General features: G+C 49.2%; 2 protein-coding genes across 2 annotated transcripts in view; one reads left to right on the top strand and one right to left on the bottom strand.

Annotated features, from left to right (window-relative positions):
* The window catches only part of LOC140319808 (uncharacterized), a 481384-nt gene that overhangs the window by 129525 nt on the left and 334301 nt on the right, over nt 1–17558 (top strand). The gene's annotated exons all lie outside the window — the stretch shown is intronic.
* The window catches only part of ttn.2 (titin, tandem duplicate 2), a 196714-nt gene that overhangs the window by 103702 nt on the left and 75454 nt on the right, over nt 1–17558 (bottom strand). Inside the window, exons 76-103 of the mRNA XM_072397655.1 lie at nt 17235–17517; nt 16248–16431; nt 15854–15937; nt 15110–15377; nt 14703–14963; nt 14152–14361; nt 13971–14048; nt 13856–13882; nt 12590–12772; nt 12406–12453; nt 9962–10018; nt 8976–9047; nt 8788–8892; nt 8571–8648; nt 8379–8450; nt 8091–8222; nt 7720–7953; nt 7056–7151; nt 6566–6757; nt 5762–5812; nt 5002–5574; nt 4672–4917; nt 4319–4399; nt 3750–4196; nt 561–770; nt 373–473; nt 175–178; nt 17–79 (exon numbers count right to left, since the gene is read on the bottom strand). Of these exons, the coding sequence (XP_072253756.1) occupies nt 17–79; nt 175–178; nt 373–473; nt 561–770; nt 3750–4196; nt 4319–4399; nt 4672–4917; nt 5002–5574; nt 5762–5812; nt 6566–6757; nt 7056–7151; nt 7720–7953; nt 8091–8222; nt 8379–8450; nt 8571–8648; nt 8788–8892; nt 8976–9047; nt 9962–10018; nt 12406–12453; nt 12590–12772; nt 13856–13882; nt 13971–14048; nt 14152–14361; nt 14703–14963; nt 15110–15377; nt 15854–15937; nt 16248–16431; nt 17235–17517 (4440 nt within the window). The remainder of the gene's footprint in view (nt 1–16; nt 80–174; nt 179–372; nt 474–560; nt 771–3749; nt 4197–4318; nt 4400–4671; nt 4918–5001; nt 5575–5761; nt 5813–6565; nt 6758–7055; nt 7152–7719; nt 7954–8090; nt 8223–8378; nt 8451–8570; nt 8649–8787; nt 8893–8975; nt 9048–9961; nt 10019–12405; nt 12454–12589; nt 12773–13855; nt 13883–13970; nt 14049–14151; nt 14362–14702; nt 14964–15109; nt 15378–15853; nt 15938–16247; nt 16432–17234; nt 17518–17558) is intronic.

Raw genomic sequence — 17558 nt, 5'->3', positions numbered from 1 at the left:
AGAAGAAGACGGTTACCTTCTGGAGCGGCTGGCTTGGCTTCTTTGACTTGTGGTGGCGACGCCTTCTCCTTGACGGGAACTTTGAAATGAAACAACACAAGCGTCAGAGACTGACCGAAGCTCTCACAGACAGAGGAAACACGGTGAAAACACGCCGGCACGAGGTGGCCTCACCTCGCTGTTTCAGACACAACAAACACGGTGAAAACACACCGGCACGAGGTGGCCTCACCTCGCTGTTTCAGACACAACAAACACGGTGAAAACACGCCGGCACGAGGTGGCCTCACCTCGCTGTTTCAGACACAACAAACACGGTGAAAACACGCCGGCACGAGGTGGCCTCACCTCGCTGTTTCAGACACAACAAACAGAGTTAGGACAGCTGTGAGTGAAGCCGACAGACGACACAGAGCGGGGGGGCAGAGCAGGTCTGTGCTCGGACACAATGGGTGACGTGACATGAGATCCTGCTGCAGAGGTCGGGAAGCGTCCCCGTGGGAAAGTGCACGCCGGCGTTTGGTGCTCAGATCACAAACTGTGACGGTTCCCCCGTGTACCTCTGGAAGCTCCCTGAAGGAGGACGCTTCCTTCCCCTGGTCCCCCACCGGCGGGCCCAGGTTCTGCCTCCTCTCTGGTTCTATCTGTTACTGAGGGCTCTCTGACTCTGGGCTCTACATCAGCTTTGGACACCTGCCCATCGGGGGAGGAGTGCCTGCCTTGGCTGTTAGAAAGCAGCGGTTTTGTCCTGGAAGCCTTTCTGTCCTCAGCTGGAGGAACATCTGGAACTGTGTTAGTTTCAGGCTGAAAGCTGCTCAGAGACTCGGGTTCCTCAGCGTTTGGTGGAAGCTTTACTAAAGTTTGCTTTGCTTGGCTTTCATCCTGAACAAATGTCTCTTTTCCTTCCTTTAGTTCAGCTGTAATCAGACTTTTCTCTGGACCATGTGACTCTGTGATAAATCTCTGCAGAGTGTCTGACTTTAAATCTTCAGATACGAGATATTTTTCAGACGCGACCTCCGTCACAGGAGCGATTCTCCCTGCTACTTCCTGTTTGGTTCCAGTTTCTTTAAACAGAGTCTGAGCTTGTTCTGTTCTGTGTTCTAAATGTTCTGCTGAAGGAACCACGGTTTTTATCTCTGCAGCTGGTTCTGTTTGCTTTGTTCTGTGTTCTAAATGTTCTGCTGAAGGAACCACGGTTTTTATCTCTGCGGCTGGTTCTGTTTGCTCTGTTCTGTGTTCTAAATGTTCTGCTGAAGGAACCACGGTTTGTATCTCTGCGGCTGGTTCTGTTTGCTCTGTTCTGTGTTCTAAATGTTCTGCTGAAGGAACCACGGTTTTTATCTCTGCAGCTGGTTCTGTTTGCTCTGTTCTGTGTTCTAAAGGTTCTGCTGAAGGAACCACGGTTTTTATCTCTGCAGCTGGTTCTGTTTGTTCTGTTCTGTGTTCTAAAGGTTCTGCTGAAGGAACCACGGTTTTTATCTCTGCAGCAGGTTCTGTTTGCTCTGTTCTGTGTTCTAAATGTTCTGCTGAAGGAACCACGGTTTTTATCTCTGCAGCTGGTTCTGTTTGCTCTGTTCTGTGTTCTAAATGTTCTGCTGAAGGAACCACGGTTTTTATCTCTGCAGCTGGTTCTGTTTGCTCTGTTCTGTGTTCTAAATGTTCTGCTGAAGGAACCACGGTTTTTATCTCTGCAGCTGGTTCTGTTTGCTCTGTTCTGTGTTCTAAATGTTCTGCTGAAGGAACCACGGTTTTTATCTCTGCAGCTGGTTCTGTTTGCTCTGTTCTGTGTTCTAAATGTTCTGCTGAAGGAACCACGGTTTTTATCTCTGCGGCTGGTTCTGTTTGCTCTGTTCTGTGTTCTAAATGTTCTGCTGAAGGAACCACGGTTTTTATCTCTGCAGCAGGTTCTGTTTGCTCTGTTCTGTGTTCTAAATGTTCTGCTGAAGGAACCACGGTTTTTATCTCTGCAGCTGGTTCTGTTTGCTCTGTTCTGTGTTCTAAATGTTCTGCTGAAGGAACCACGGTTTTTATCTCTGCGGCTGGTTCTGTTTGCTCTGTTCTGTGTTCTAAATGTTCTGCTGAAGGAACCACGGTTTGTATCTCTGCAGCTGGTTCTGTTTGCTCTGTTCTGTGTTCTAAATGTTCTGCTGAAGGAACCACGGTTTTTATCTCTGCAGCTGGTTCTGTTTGCTCTGTTCTGTGTTCTAAAGGTTCTGCTGAAGGAACCACGGTTTTTATCTCTGCGGCTGGTTCTGTTTGCTCTGTTCTGTGTTCTAAATGTTCTGCTGAAGGAACCACGGTTTGTATCTCTGCAGCTGGTTCTGTTTGCTCTGTTCTCTGTTCTAAATGTTCTGCTGAAGGAACCACGGCTTTTATCTCTGCAGCTGGTTCTGTTTGCTCTGTTCTGTGTTCTAAATGTTCTGCTGAAGGAACCACGGCTTTTATCTCTGCAGCTGGTTCTGTTTGCTCTGTTCTGTGTTCTAAATGTTCTGCTGAAGGAACCACGGTTTTTATCTCTGCAGCTGGTTCTGTTTGCTCTGTTCTGTGTTCTAAATGTTCTGATGAAGGAACCACGGTTTTTATCTCTGCGGCTGGTTCTGTTTGCTCTGTTCTGTGTTCTAAAGGTTCTGCTGAAGGAACCACGGTTTTTATCTCTGCGGCTGGTTCTGTTTGCTCTGTTCTGTGTTTTAAATGTTCTGCTGAAGGAACCACGGTTTGTATCTCTGCGGCTGGTTCTGTTTGCTTTGTTCTGTGTTCTAAAGGTTCTGCTGAAGGAACCACGGTTTTTATCTCTGCGGCTGGTTCTGTTTGCTCTGTTCTGTGTTTTAAATGCTCTGCTGAAGGAACCACGGTTTTTATCTCTGCGGCTGGTTCTGTTTGCTCTGTTCTGTGTTCTAAATGTTCTGCTGAAGGAACCACGGTTTTTATCTCTGCGGCTGGTTCTGTTTGCTCTGTTCTGTGTTCTAAATGTTCTGCTGAAGGAACCACGGTTTTTATCTCTGCAGCTGGTTCTGTTTGCTTTGTTCTGTGTTCTAAAGGTTCTGCTGAAGGAACCACGGTTTTTATCTCTGCGGCTGGTTCTGTTTGCTCTGTTCTGTGTTCTAAAGGTTCTGCTGAAGGAACCACAGTTTTTATCTCTGCAGCTGGTTCTGTTTGTTCTGTTCTGTGTTCTAAATGTTCTGCTGAAGGAACCACAGTTTTTATCTCTGCGGCTGGTTCTGTTTGCTCTGTTCTGTGTTTTAAATGTTCTGCTGAAGGAACCACGGTTTTTATCTCTGCGGCTGGTTCTGTTTGTTCTGTTCTGTGTTCTAAATGTTCTGCTGAAGGAACCACGGTTTGTATCTCTGCAGCTGGTTCTGTTTGCTCTGTTCTGTGTTCTAAATGTTCTGCTGAAGGAACCACGGTTTTTATCTCTGCGGCTGGTTCTGTTTGCTCTGTTCTGTGTTCTAAATGTTCTGCTGAAGGAACCACAGTTTTTATCTCTGCAGCTGGTTCTGTTTGTTCTGTTCTGTGTTCTAAATGTTCTGCTGAAGGAACCACGGTTTTTATCTCTGCGGCTGGTTCTGTTTGCTTTGTTCTGTGTTCTAAATGTTCTGCTGAAGGAACCACGGTTTTTATCTCTGCGGCTGGTTCTGTTTGCTCTGTTCTGTGTTCTAAATGTTCTGCTGAAGGAACCACGGTTTTTATCTCTGCGGCTGGTTCTGTCTGTCTGAGGGTTCCGTGTTCCTGCTCTACCTCACCTTTACCTTTCTTTGTTTCAGCCTCTAAATGTTTATCAGACTGCTTTAAGTCCCTCTGAGGAACTGCCCCTGAAGGCCAGCTTTCCATCTGAACGGACAGATCTACTGAATCAGCTTCATTTTGTTCTTTATCAACATGTTTCATGTCTTTCATTGTTTTAGAATCTGTTGGTTCTGTTGGTTCATGCTGAAGAGTCACAATCACTTTCTTCTTGGATTCAGTTTCTGTCCTGATGACTTCAGGTTTAGGGATCATTTCAGTTTTGGGCTCCTGAGTCTTTAAACCGTCAGTAACAGATATTTCCTTGGTTCCAGACACTGTAACGGACTCCCCTTCGGTCGATAAAACTCCTTCTTGCTGCACAGAATCGATACTTTTGTCTCTTTGGAAGGACTGCTCCTCCGTACTCGAGGCTCCTTCTTCTTCGTCTGTTAAATGAACGATGGCGGCTGCTTACGTTGGAACATTTAAGAGGTGAAGAGAAAGCACCATGTGGCGGTGCCAAGAGATTAGGACACAGACAACACAGATAAGCAGAGATAACAGGAGCTAAAGGCCGGGATCATTGGAGTACCTCTCTGCAGTCTTTTTCCTTCTGACTCATCTCGGCTTTCAGGTGAGGTGGGGGGCAACTTCTCAGCTTTGGCTTCAGTTTCTTAAAAGAATAATCAGTTTTTGTCTCAGGAATCAGTTTTTAAAAGAAGAAAAATCAGGAAGAAAGACTGAGTCACACCACAGAGGGATTAAAAAAGAGTCCCTCCACTCAAAAACCAAATGAAGTGAAGTGAAGACAACACAATGAAAATGGCAAATACAGAATGCTGCCCCCTGGTGGTTGTTCGGGGTATTTCAGAGAGGAATAAAGATGAATGGAGCCGAACTGTTAAAGATGAAAATGATGATGATGTTAGAGTTTTCTCTCAGTACCTCTGGCAGTGGAGATCCTTGTCTTCTTCTGTGGTACTGAAGCTTTTTGGCTCTCTACTGAAAGCCTTTGTGCTTCCTTGTCAGTCTCAGGAGGGATTTCCTTCCCTTCCCTTTCTGCAGCAGCAGGCTGAAACTCAGCCTGGCTTCGGATTACTTTTGGCTTCTGAGGTTTGATATCTGTTACTGATTCTTTAGGTTTTATCTCTGCTTCAAACAGGTGTTCAGATTGAACCTTCTCCTGTTTCACTGAGGGGGGAGAGACAGCAGTTCTTTCCTTCTTTCTGCGCTCACCTGACACACCTGATAAACTGTCTGCTGCTCTGCTCTCACCTGATAAACTGTCTGCTGCTCTGCTCTCACCTGATAAACTGTCTGCTGCTCTGCTCTCACCTGACACACCTGATGAACTGTCCTCATCATAACTCGCTCCTTCAGCTGTCAGTTCAGCCTGAGACTGATCTGCCTCGGTGACATCTCTTACTGGCTCTATTCCCTGAGCTGGACCAGTTTCTTCTCTCTCTACCTGCCTGCTGTCGGCTGAGATGCTCCTCTCTCCTCTCCTTGTTTCTGTCTGCTGTCGGACCGATACGCCGTCTTTCCTCTCGTCTGAAACTCGTTCTGTCGGCGACTCGATCTTCCTGATAAAAACCTTTCCTTCTGCAGGCTTCTCTCGCAGCGCAGTGACTACAGGTTCAGGCTCGTGGACTGAAACTATGTTTTGTGGTGGTTCTGGGAGGACTTTCTGTTTCACCTCTCTGGTCTTTGAAGAGTCAGTAACAGATATCTCTCCTCTCAGTTCAGATCCTTCTCTTTGGTGCTGCTTTTCGTGGCGGCGCTCCTCCTGTTCCCACAGCTCCTCCGTCCTCTGAGCTCCGTCCTGCTCAGTCCTCACAAGACTCACAGCTGCTTTTAAGAGGCGTTGAAGAAGAAGAAGAGGAAGAGGAAGAAGGCGTCATGAGGCGGCGCCAAGAGGTAACAAACACAAAGACAGACATCAGGGTTAGCAGACAGCAGATAGGGAGGCTGCACTCCACCATCAGGTGTTAAGATGTGGTTAACGTTACTCCAGCAGGTTTCACATAGTCGGTACCTTTCTCCTGATCTGCGGGACGAATCCTCTCAATCTTCTTGGCTTCGGTTTCTTTTAAAGAATAAATCAGTTTTTAATCCAAGATGAAGAGATTAAAAGAAGATTTAAAGAAGATTTAAAGAAGATTTGCACAGTTAGCAAACAAACATTTGGTAATAATCTGCACACAACACACAAAGCAGCCTCAGAGAGGTTTTAAACAGCTCAACATCTGCTGCAGACTGAAGGAAGCTCTGATTCACTCCGTTCATTATGAGTGATTAGATTATTGTTTAATAGATCAAAGAGTTCATCTTTCTGCAGCGATGCTGAGGAGGAGCTGCTGCTTCAAAAAGACAAAGAAAGAAAGAAAGAGGTCTGCCTCAGCTGTACCTTCAGGGAGAGTTTCTGCTGCTTTCGCTCTGACTCCAGAAACCTTCTCAGGCGTTTGTACAGAAACTCTTTCCTCCACAGAGGTCCTCTCGGTCTGTTTCTGCAGCACCTTTTCAGCTTTTACAGAAACCTTCTCAGGCGTTTGTACAGAAACTCTTTCCTCCACAGAGGTCCTCTCGGTCTGTTTCTGCAACACCTTTTCAGCTTTTACAGAAACCTTCTCAGGCGTTTGTACAGAAACTCTTTCCTCCACAGAGGTCCTCTCGGTCTGTTTCTGCAACACCTTTTCAGCTTTTACAGAAACCTCAGGCGTTTGTACAGAAACTCTTTCCTCCACAGAGGTCCTCTCGGTCTGTTTCTGCAACACCTTTTCAGCTTTTACAGAAACCTTCTCAGGTGTCTTCCTGTCTTCCTGCTCCACCCTGGGAGCACCTTTTGCAGGCATCTTTGCCTCCAGTTTTCTCTCAGGTGTCGGTTTTTTCTCTGGAACCACCTCGGGGGTTTCCTCCTCGGCTCTGCCCGGCGGCCGCCTCTCGCCTGCTGGTTCAGCGGTTTTATCAGGCACCTTCTGAGCTACTTTTTCAGGCACCTCTTCAAGAGCAGGTTTAGCTTTGGGCTTCAGAGCTTTAAGAGGGTTTGACACAAAAACATGCAGAAGACATGAGTGTAACGAGCAGAAGCATGTGCTGACGCACAGATAAGGCTGAGGTTTACTCAAATGACCCTTTCTCAGGCAGCAAAGCTCCCTGACGAACTGAGGGAGTTACCCTTTGTGGTCTGATTATTCTATTTTTCTAAAAGCTGAACACATTAACCACTGAGAACGCTTAATTCTGTGGTGATTTGAGTAAAACAGTTCCTCAGCTCGTTAAAACAAGGTGAACAGAAGCTGCTGTTCCTGAACAAACATCCATGTGAATACCTCTCTGCTTCTCTGTCGGCTCTTCTTTGGGGGGGGCGCCGACCTCGGCTTTCTTCGCAGCTTTCGGAGGCTCCGGGGTTTTCTCCTCCACGGGAACTTTAAAGAGTTGGGTTCAGAGACATGAGAAGCCTTAAAGAGGGAAGTTAGAACCCGACAAACACTCTGCCGAGTGTCACACAAGAACCGTTCAACTGAAGCAGCAAACAGGACGTGCAGCCGCTGCAACGCGGGGGTTAGGCGCCACTCAGGCCCTGAGGAGGCGCCACTCAGGCGCTGCCACGCGGAGGTTAGGCGCCACTCAGGCCCTGAGGAGGCGCCACTCAGGCCCTGAGGAGGTCAGGCGCCACTCAGCCGCTGCAACGCAGGAGGTTAGGCGCCACTCAGGCCCTGAGGAGGCGCCACTCAGGCCCTGAGGAGGCGCCACTCAGGCCCTGAGGAGGTTAGGCGCCACTCAGGCGCTGAGGAGGTCAGGCGCCACTCAGGCGCTGAGGAGGCGCCACTCAGGCGCTGAGGAGGCGCCACTCAGGCGCTGAGGAGGCGCCTTCTGCGTGGTTCTGATGTTAAACACACACACAGCACTTCCGGGTTAAAGTTCAAGAGTGATGAGGAGTTAAAGTTGGATGATGGAGTGAAGGCGGGAAAAGCTCCTGAGCTGCATCAGTACCTTTCCTCTGAGGCTCCTTTGGTGCAGCTGTTGGTTCTGGTCTGGTTTTGGGAGGTTCTGGTTCTGGCACGGCGGGTTCTGCTGCTCTCACTTCTGCTTCGGGTCTCCTCGCAGCAGGTTCTGAAGGTTCTGGCTTGGTGACGCCGGGCTCAGGCTTCTTGACAGTCGGCTCAGGTTTACGGAGTTCTGGTTTTACTTTTCCTGGTTCTGGCTTTGGTTTTGGGGCTTCTGGTTCTGGTTCAGGGACTTAAAGCGACAGTTTTAGATGAAAGATTCGCTCCCACGCTGGAAGCTGCACAGTTTTCCACAGAGAGACGCACACTTTAACACACTTTAACACACTTTAACACACTTTAACACACAGCAGGTACCTTTGGACGGAGGCGTCGCCGGCTTCTGTGCCGGCACCGGCTTGGCTTCAGGTTCTGCTCCGGGAGCTGGTTCAGGTTTGGGCTTAGCTGCAGGGGCCACCTTTTTGGGCTCTGCTGGAAGCTGAGGCTCATCTTCACGTATGCAACAGACAGCGGAGGCGTTAAAACGCATGAAGAAGAGTTTGAAAGAATTCAAAGAGTCTCAGGTGGAAAACAGACACAAACAAACTGACATCAGGACCGAACACGAGGAGCTGCTGCTCGGACACCACAGAGAGGAAGACAAACCTTTCTCCGGCTGTCGGGGCTTCTCAGCAGGCAGCGAGGGAGCGGCGCCGGGCTTCTTCACCTCCTCTGCTTCTTTTAAGATACATTCAGACACACAATGAACCCAAAGGAACCAAAGGAAGGGAAGTGAATCTGATCAACACACAAAGAGAGTCAAGCAAAGCCAGAGGAAGTTCAGCAGAGGGAGGATACCTTTGGGAGCAGGAGCCTGCTTCTTCTCTGGGACTGAAACCACGGGAACCTTCTCTTCCACGGGCTTTCTGGGCTCCACTGCTTCAAAAGTTCAGTTAAACCAAGAGAGATTTCACCATGTGAAGCGTTAAAGGAGGTTATGGTGCCAGAGATCAGGCAGACAAAGCTTTTTAAAGTGCAAACATGAATCTGGACGTGAACAGGAGCAGCTTTGTACCTTTCTTTGGTTCTGGTTCCTTCACAGCTGCTGCCGGCTTCTCCTCTGGCTTCTCCTCTGGCTTCTCCTCTGGCTTTTCCTCTGGCTTTTTCTCTGCTTTGGGAACTGAAAGACATGAACAAGGTGAGCATCACAGGACTGCAGGTCAGAGAGGGACCGCTGCAGCAGAACAGGACAAAAAGACCTACCTTTCGTCGGGGTTTCCTCCCTCAGCTCAACTTTCTTGGTCTCCACTTTCTCCTCAACAGCAACTCTGGCAGCTGGTGGGGAAGAAGAAACAGATCGGAGCACACATCATCAGACCAGAAACTCACACATCAGACCAGAAACACACACCTTCAGACCAGAAACTCACATAATCAGACCAGAAACACACATAATCAGACCAGAAACACACATAATCAGACCAGAAACTCACATAATCAGACCAGAAACACACACATCATCAGACCAGAAACACACATAATCAGACCAGAAACACACATAATCAGACCAGAAACTCACACATCAGACCAGAAACTCACACATCAGACCAGAAACTCACACATCAGACCAGAAACTCACACATCAGACCAGAAACACACATCATCAGACCAGAAACTCACACATCAGACCAGAAACACACATAATCAGACCAGAAACACACATAATCAGACCAGAAACACACATAATCAGACCAGAAACTCACATAATCAGACCAGAAACACACACATCATCAGACCAGAAACACACATAATCAGACCAGAAACACACATAATCAGACCAGAAACTCACACATCAGACCAGAAACTCACACATCAGACCAGAAACTCACACATCAGACCAGAAACTCACACATCAGACCAGAAACTCACATCATCAGACCAGAAACTCACACATCAGACCAGAAACACACACATCAGACCAGAAACACACACATCAGACCAGAAACACATCATCAGACCAGAAACTCACACATCATCAGACCAGAAACTCACTGTAAACAACTGAGTTAACCTCGTTTTAATCTGGGTTAAACAGTCTGAGTCACACAGGAAAGGAGACAGTAACCAGGACTGATCTCCGGCAGCCGGGAGAAGAAGTTTTAGACTTAAAGCAGGAGACTTTAATGAGCTCAAAGAGGTTAAAACAGGAAGACAAAGAGCGCTCTGACATCACACAGGTGGCGTGTTACCTTTGGTCAGGGACACCTGCTGTGTCACCGTCTCTTCGGTCCGGCTCTGGAACTCCACTGAAGGTGCGACGACCACAAAAGTGACAAAAGACAACAAGCGTGAGGCGAACAGTTCAGAGACCAAACACTGATGCTGTTTCACGTGAACCAAAGACGCCATCTGCGCCAAAAGCAACTCCCTGATAGCTGTTAGCTTAAGGAACTGATTCTGCACATTCGCTTTACTTTCCACATGGTTCGGCTTTGAGGGTGAAACAGCGAAACTAAGGCAGGTGGGAGAGCGTTAAAGTTGGCTGTTAGAGTGAAGAAAAGAAGACGTTTTCACAAACAAAGAAGCAAAACAAAGACATTTATGGTAAATTTTTCACAAAACACAGAAGGACAGAAAGACGAAGAGAGTCAGATCAGTTAAACTGAACCTGCTGCTTTAATCGGTCAGTTCAGCTTTAACCGGCATCACTGACCCAAACGAGCAGAGAATTTGGTCCGTTTCCTGCTCTTTGGCTCCCCCTACAGGCTGGGGGGGTTACTGCCATAGAACGAGTCTCTGTGTGAGCCCTGCTGTTTCCTGCTCTTTGGCTCCCCCTACAGGCTGGGGGGGTTACTGCCATAGAACGAGTCTCTGTGTGAGCCCTGCTGTTTCCTGCTCTTTGGCTCCCCCTACAGGCTGGGGGGTTACTGCCATAGAACGAGTCTCTGTGTGAGCCCTGCTGTTTCCTGCTCTTTGGCTCCCCCTACAGGCTGGGGGGGTTACTGCCATAGATCGAGTCTCTGTGTGAGCCCTGCTGTTTCCTGCTCTTTGGCTCCCCCTACAGGCTGGGGGGGGGTTACTGCCATAGAATGAGTCTCTGTGTGAGCCCTGCTGTTTCCTGCTCTTTGGCTCCCCCTACAGGCTGGGGGGGTTACTGCCATAGAACGAGTCTCTGTGTGAGCCCTGCTGTTTCCTGCTCTTTGGCCCCCCCTACAGGCTGGGGGGGTTACTGCCATAGAACGAGTCTCTCTGTGAGCCCTGCTGTTTCCTGCTTTTTGGCTCCCCCTACAGGCTGGGGGGGGGTTACTGCCATAGATCGAGTCTCTGTGTGAGCCCTGCTGTTTCCTGCTCTTTGGCTCCCCCTACAGGCTGGGGGGGGGGGGTTACTGCCATAGAACGAGTCTCTCTGTGAGCCCTGCTGTTTCCTGCTTTTTGGCTCCCCCTACAGGCTGGGGGGGGGGGGGGGTTACTGCCATAGAACGAGTCTCTCTGTGAGCCCTGCTGTTTCCTGCTTTTTGGCTCCCCCTACAGGCTGGGGGGGGGGGGGGGGGGGGTTACTGCCATAGAATGAGTCTCTGTGTGAGCCCTGCTGTTTCCTGCTCTTTGGCTCCCCCTACAGGCTGGGGGGTTACTGCCATAGAACGAGTCTCTGTGTGAGCCCTGCTGTTTCCTGCTCTTTGGCTCCCCCTACAGGCTGGGGGGTTACTGCCATAGAATGAGTCTCTGTGTGAGCCCTGCTGTTTCCTGCTCTTTGGCTCCCCCTACAGGCTGGGGGGTTACTGCCATAGAATGAGTCTCTGTGTGAGCCCTGCTGTTTCCTGCTCTTTGGCTCCCCCTACAGGCTGGGGGGTTACTGCCATAGAATGAGTCTCTGTGTGAGCCCTGCTGTTTCCTGCTCTTTGGCTCCCCCTACAGGCTGGGGGGGTTACTGCCATAGAACGAGTCTCTGTGTGAGCCCTGCTGTTTCCTGCTCTTTGGCTCCCCCTACAGGCTGGGGGGGTTACTGCCATAGATCGAGTCTCTGTGTGAGCCCTGCTGTTTCCTGCTCTTTGGCTCCCCCTACAGGCTGGGGGGGTTACTGCCATAGAACGAGTCTCTGTGTGAGCCCTGCTGTTTCCTGCTCTTTGGCTCCCCCTACAGGCTGGGGGGGTTACTGCCATAGATCGAGTCTCTGTGTGAGCCCTGCTGTTTCCTGCTCTTTGGCTCCCCCTACAGGCTGGGGGGGGTTACTGCCATAGAACGAGTCTCTGTGTGAGCCCTGCTGTTTCCTGCTCTTTGGCTCCCCCTACAGGCTGGGGGGGTTACTGCCATAGAACGAGTCTCTGTGTGAGCCCTGCTGTTTCCTGCTCTTTGGCTCCCCCTACAGGCTGGGGGGGGTTACTGCCATAGAACGAGTCTCTGTGTGAGCCCTGCTGTTTCCTGCTCTTTGGCTCCCCCTACAGGCTGGGGGGGTTACACATGCACAGCCGCACACATTAACGCCATCCAAAGGCCCCGTTGGGATGCAGCCCGGAGACCAAAGTCATGGACTGTGGTATCTCTGCTCCCAGGGGCCATTTCAGCCCGGGGGGGTCAGAAAGCGTCATTTTAAGGAGCATAAACTTCTTTAGTGATGCTTAAGGGTTCATTAGATTAGTGCTCAGATGGTTTGATGGTGGTGAGGAGGATGAAGTGAGAAGGAAGCATGTCGTACCTCTCTGCTCCACCTCTTCTTCGTAGTGATACGAATATTCGGCCGAGTCTTGGAAAACAAAACATTTTGTGTTCCCGTCATTAGCAGCGACAGACTGTTGGTTGTGTCTGGGTTAGTGTGACGGAGGTGTTTATTCATCATAAGAGACGTGTGTTAGTTAAAGTCTGAAGAACGCAGGAAATACCTCTCTGTTCAATGGTTTCTTCATACTGAAACAACTCAGTGGATTCTTTAAAAGACAGAACAATGAAAGAGGTCAGCGGCTGCTGCTGATTCTGAATCCGTGCTGGAAGAGCTGGACTCGTCTTACCTTGAAGAGCTACAGATGACGGCGCCTCAGGCCTCTGGACTGAGGAGTCTGGGACATCTACAGAATATGGAATAAAGTTCAAACTAAAGATCTTCGTCCTGAGTCCCTCCAGGATGCTGTGATTCCAGCTCAGATCTCTGAGACCCTTCTTCTCCCCCTGCTGTCTCTAAGTGTTTAGGCTTTACAGTTTTCCACTGCTTGCATGATGACTCATATCATAAATTTATAAACTATGTTCACATTCAGGCCTGAGGAAGAAACTGTGAAAAGCTCCTGAATCCTGGAGGGACGTCATTAAAGCAGTTTTTCAGGAAAGAACTTCATGTTGAAGCTGTTTGGGACACTTTTGGGGAACTCCTCTTGCCTTCCATCAGAGATGTTGGACAGGCTGTAGATGACAGTCTTCTTCTCTGAATATCTAAACCAACAGGAGCAGCGCAGCTGTTTACAGATGTGCTGTTCTTATTGCTTTATGGATTCCTGGATCCAGATGTGAGTCTGTGGATAACTTTGAGTAAAACAGAAACAAACCTCCAGAATGAAGGTTTTTACACCCCGAGTCAAACATTAGAACAGATCCTGGTAACATACATTTTCATATTTGGCTGTCAGATAAAGCTTTTCGGTATCATTTGGTCTGAACCATAAAACCAACTTCTTTACTTCTGCCTGATGTGAAGCAGAAGCTCCCTGAGCCGAGCTTCATTAATACCAGGAAGCCTTTTTCAACCTGAGTTTGGAACAGTCTGAACATGTAATTCTGCTCACAGCTTCAACAGAACCGGGGCAGCGATGGCGCCGCTGATCCATCAGCTGATCCATCAGCTGATCCAACAGCTGATCCATCAGCTGATCCATCAGCTGATCCAACAGCTGATCCATCAGCTGATCCATCAGCGGTCTGACGCCACTGATCCATCAGCTGATCCATCAGCTGATCCATCAGCGCTCTGGCGCCGCTGATCCATCAGCTGATCCAACAGCTGATCCATCAGCTGATCCAACAGCTGATCCATCAGCTGATCCATCAGCTGATCCATCAGCGGTCTGACTCCACTGACCACGAAACAAGAGGATTTCCAAAAATGTCCCAGACCCATTAAATAAGGCTGTGTAAGTGTTTAAAAACCAAATACGTACCCTTTGGCACCATGGCCAGTTGGATCTCTGTGGAGAGGGAAGAGTGAACATGGCGTTAAAGACAGACACCAGAGGAGCAGAAGCAGAAAAGATGAGGCCTGACCGAGAACTGTACCTTTGCCAGACAAATAAAGCTCAGCTGTGCTCTTAGCCTCTCCTCTGGGCTCCAACCTCACAATCACTGAGTACACGCCTACATGGGATTAGTAATGCAGACACTCAGGTCACAGAAACAATGAGGAAAAATCTGCTGGGCTTTGTGACGGGCCTCTGGGGCGCCATGGCGCTCTACACACCTTCGTCTTCGATGGTCACGTTTCGGATGACCATGAAATGTCTTCGGCCCTCACTTCTGAAGGTGTACTTAGGGCTTTCTTTCAGTTCCCAGGTGTCTTTGTACCAGGAAACGATAGCGTTGTCGAAGGACACCTCGCACTCGAAGGTGGCCGACTGGCGCTCGTTGACATCAATGTTGTGGATGCGTTTGGTGAAATGAATTTGTTCAGCTAAAACAGATAAAGACGTGAGTGGGTCAGCGGGTTTGGCATCACAACTGGGAATGTATGAGAGGAGCTGACACAACATCCAGCTGGTTAGAAACGACCATCAGAGGGGTTTATGGGCGTTAAGATGGCCGCTGGCTGAGAGGATGGAGGGTTTGAGTGGGTGTAGAAAGACAAAGACGGTGCGATGGTGGACGATTTTGCAAGATAATGATGAAGAGTATTAAGACAGAGGAGGACAAATCCGAGAAGAAAGAGAAAAAAGAGGCCACATCGCCAGCATTAGTCTCAGAGTGATGAGTCGAAAGAGGTTAGTGGGCGGAGCATCCAGGACAGGTACGAACCTTCCACCCAGAGGTCCGCCGAGGACTCCAGGTGCTGGTACCTGCAGGTGTATCTGCCCTGGTCTTCAGACTTCAGGTCTCTGATCAGAAGCTTCTGAACTTTGTGCTTCACCTCGGACGTGAACCGGCCCTTCATCTCTAACTGCTGGCCGTTCTTAAACCACTGAGCCTCTACGTTAGGGACAGACAACTGACAAGACAGAGAGGTCGAGTGGCCTTCCTTACCCGACGTGTCCTGCAGGTGCTTCTCCACCTCCACCTCTGCAACACAGAGCACAGAGAGAGGTTCAGGAGTTAACCTTCCTGCGCTCGGTTCTACATGAGACAGGACTGAACTCTGAAGAAGAGCACTAAGTTCAGATCTGCACTAAGCCCGGACTGCTGAGTCAGAGGCTGTGAGTACTGACCCGTGACGGTGAGCTTGGCGCTGGAGATGTGCGGCCCACACACCACCCTGTAGTTGCCCTGGTCGGCCGGCTGGCACCTCCTGATCCTGAGCAGGTGGCGGTCGCCGCTGATGCTGATGTCGTACTTGTCGCCGCTGTCCAGCTTCTGCGTGCCCTTGTACCAGGACATGGTGATCTCAGGGTAGTTGATCTTGATCTGGCACTCGAACAGCGCCTCCTCGTTGGTGAGGACGGACTGGTTGGAGATGTCCTTCACCACAGTGACAGGCTGAGGAGCGGGGAGATGGTTAACCAGCAGCGTTTCACAGGGCTTCATGAAGTCTGACACACATTATGAGCAGCTGTTTATAGCCGGCTGCACTGAGAGATGGAGGTCAGGTCACGGCTTACCAAAACCAGATTTAAGGCTTTTTTCCATCAGAATCATTCATACAACACGATGAAAGTATCGTAATAATAAAACCTTTTTCTCTTTTACTAAAGAAGTTTAAATGTTGGACTCCAGTTGGAATAAAAGCAGAACCAGAATCTGTTTATTTTTGCCTTTCAAACCCAGCAGCAGGTTCAGCTTTAAGATTCCTCATCAGATCAAACTGAGGAAGTGGGAGGAGTTTGTAGCTGCCAGATGTTCTTTTTGTTGTTTATGACCATACTCGCAGCCTGACTCGTGGGATCCGCCCTCCTGCCCTGATAAGGATGGGCCTCATGTCTCAGGCTGCAGTGTAACAGGGAACCTGTCCTCACCTCTGTCCTCTCCATCCTCTTCTGCAGGTCGGCCACCAGTCGAGCCATGTCCTCATCAGACTCTCTGTCTCCACGTTCAATTTCCTGTCAACAACAACAGCAGCAGAGTTACTCAGGACCACAGACGTCCACAAACATCCTCAGACGTCCACAAACATCCTCAGACTTCCACAGACGTCCACAGACGTCCGCAGACGTCCACAGACGTCCTCAGACTTCCACAAACATCCTCAGACGTCCACAAACATCCACAGACGTCCACAAACATCCTCAGACTTCCACAAACATCCTCAGACTTCCTCAGACGTCCACAAACATCCACAGATGTCCTCAGACGTCCACAAACATCCTCAGACGTCCTCAGACGTCCACCCTCAGACTGTCGGAGCCTCACCGGTCTCCCACTCTCTTCGGCTCTCTCTTTCTTGAGCTGCTCGATGGCCTGCAGCAGGCCTCTGTAGTCAGTGATGCCGTACATTCGGGCGTATTTCTCGTACTCTTTGGGATCCACATTCCTCAGCAGCTCAACGATGTCGATATCCTTCTCTTCCTGTGGACTCTTCTGCTTTGATGGTGTCCTAAGAGCGAGACAAATGAGACGTTGTGACCTTGTTAAGATGGAGACTGCAGCTAATTACTGAATATTCTTTTTACTTTCTACATGCTTCCATTAGGTAACTTTATCAGACAGCATGGCATAAAGTTCCATTGTTATGCTGATGATACTCAGCTGTACTTATCTATGAAACCAGATGAAACCAACAGGTTGGTCAGACTACAAGCCTGTCTTAAAGACATAAAGACCTGGATGACTCAGAACTTTCTGCTTTTAAATTCAGACAAAACTGAAGTTCTTGAAACTGCCTCGCTATATAGTTACTCTCTATGGTATTTCTTTGGCTTCTAGTTCTACAGGGAGGAACCTTGGAGTTATTTCTGACCAGGATCTGTCCTTTAACTCCATATAAAACAGGTTTCTGCCTTCTTTCACCTTCGTAATATCACTAAAATCAGGACCATCCTGTCTCAGGGCAGAGAAACTGCTCCATGCATCTGTTCCTTCAGGACTGAACTACTGTAATTCTTTATTATTGTTCTGTCCCACAGATTCTCTGAAAAGCCTCCAGCTGATCCAAAACCCTGCAGCCAGAGTTCTGCTGAGATCTAACAGCAGAGGATGGACTGGTTGGAGATGTAACAGCGTTTGTACTGATGATGTAACTGTTGACAGGCAGAGGACGCCTGAATAGGCTTGAAAAGATTAATTTGAACAGGTTTCAGTTATTAAACGGGATAAAACGGGTTTTTCGTGCTTATAACGCAGCTTGAGTTCACACTGTGGAGGTCTGAAGCTGCTTTATCTGAATAAAGCTGAACTCACTTCTTGAGTTTGGCTCGCAGGTCTCCCTCCATCTGCGTAGCCTTCTTTTCGTCCACGTGCATGTCGGCGTTGCACTCGATCTCGCCGTGCTTGTTGGCGGCGACGCAGCGGTACTGACCCGAGTCGGACTTGGTCACTTCTTTGATCTCCAGCTTGGCCTCCTGGCCTTTCTGCTGGATGGAGATCCGGCCGCCGTGCGTGAGCTGGCGCCACTTCCCCTTCATCCACTTGACGCTGGGGATGGGGTCCCCGCCCACCTTAGCGATGAAGGTGGCGGTTCCCTCTGTGGAGCCGCAGCAGGAGCGTTAGGACAGAAACAGCAAG

The sequence above is a fragment of the Leuresthes tenuis genome, unplaced genomic scaffold, assembly GCF_036924035.1.
Source record: "Leuresthes tenuis unplaced genomic scaffold, fLeuTen1.0.hap1 SCAF_12, whole genome shotgun sequence".
NCBI lineage: Eukaryota > Metazoa > Chordata > Actinopteri > Atheriniformes > Atherinopsidae > Leuresthes > Leuresthes tenuis.
The sequence above is the reverse complement of the archived record's forward strand: the minus strand, read 5'-3'. Positions and strand labels throughout refer to the sequence as shown.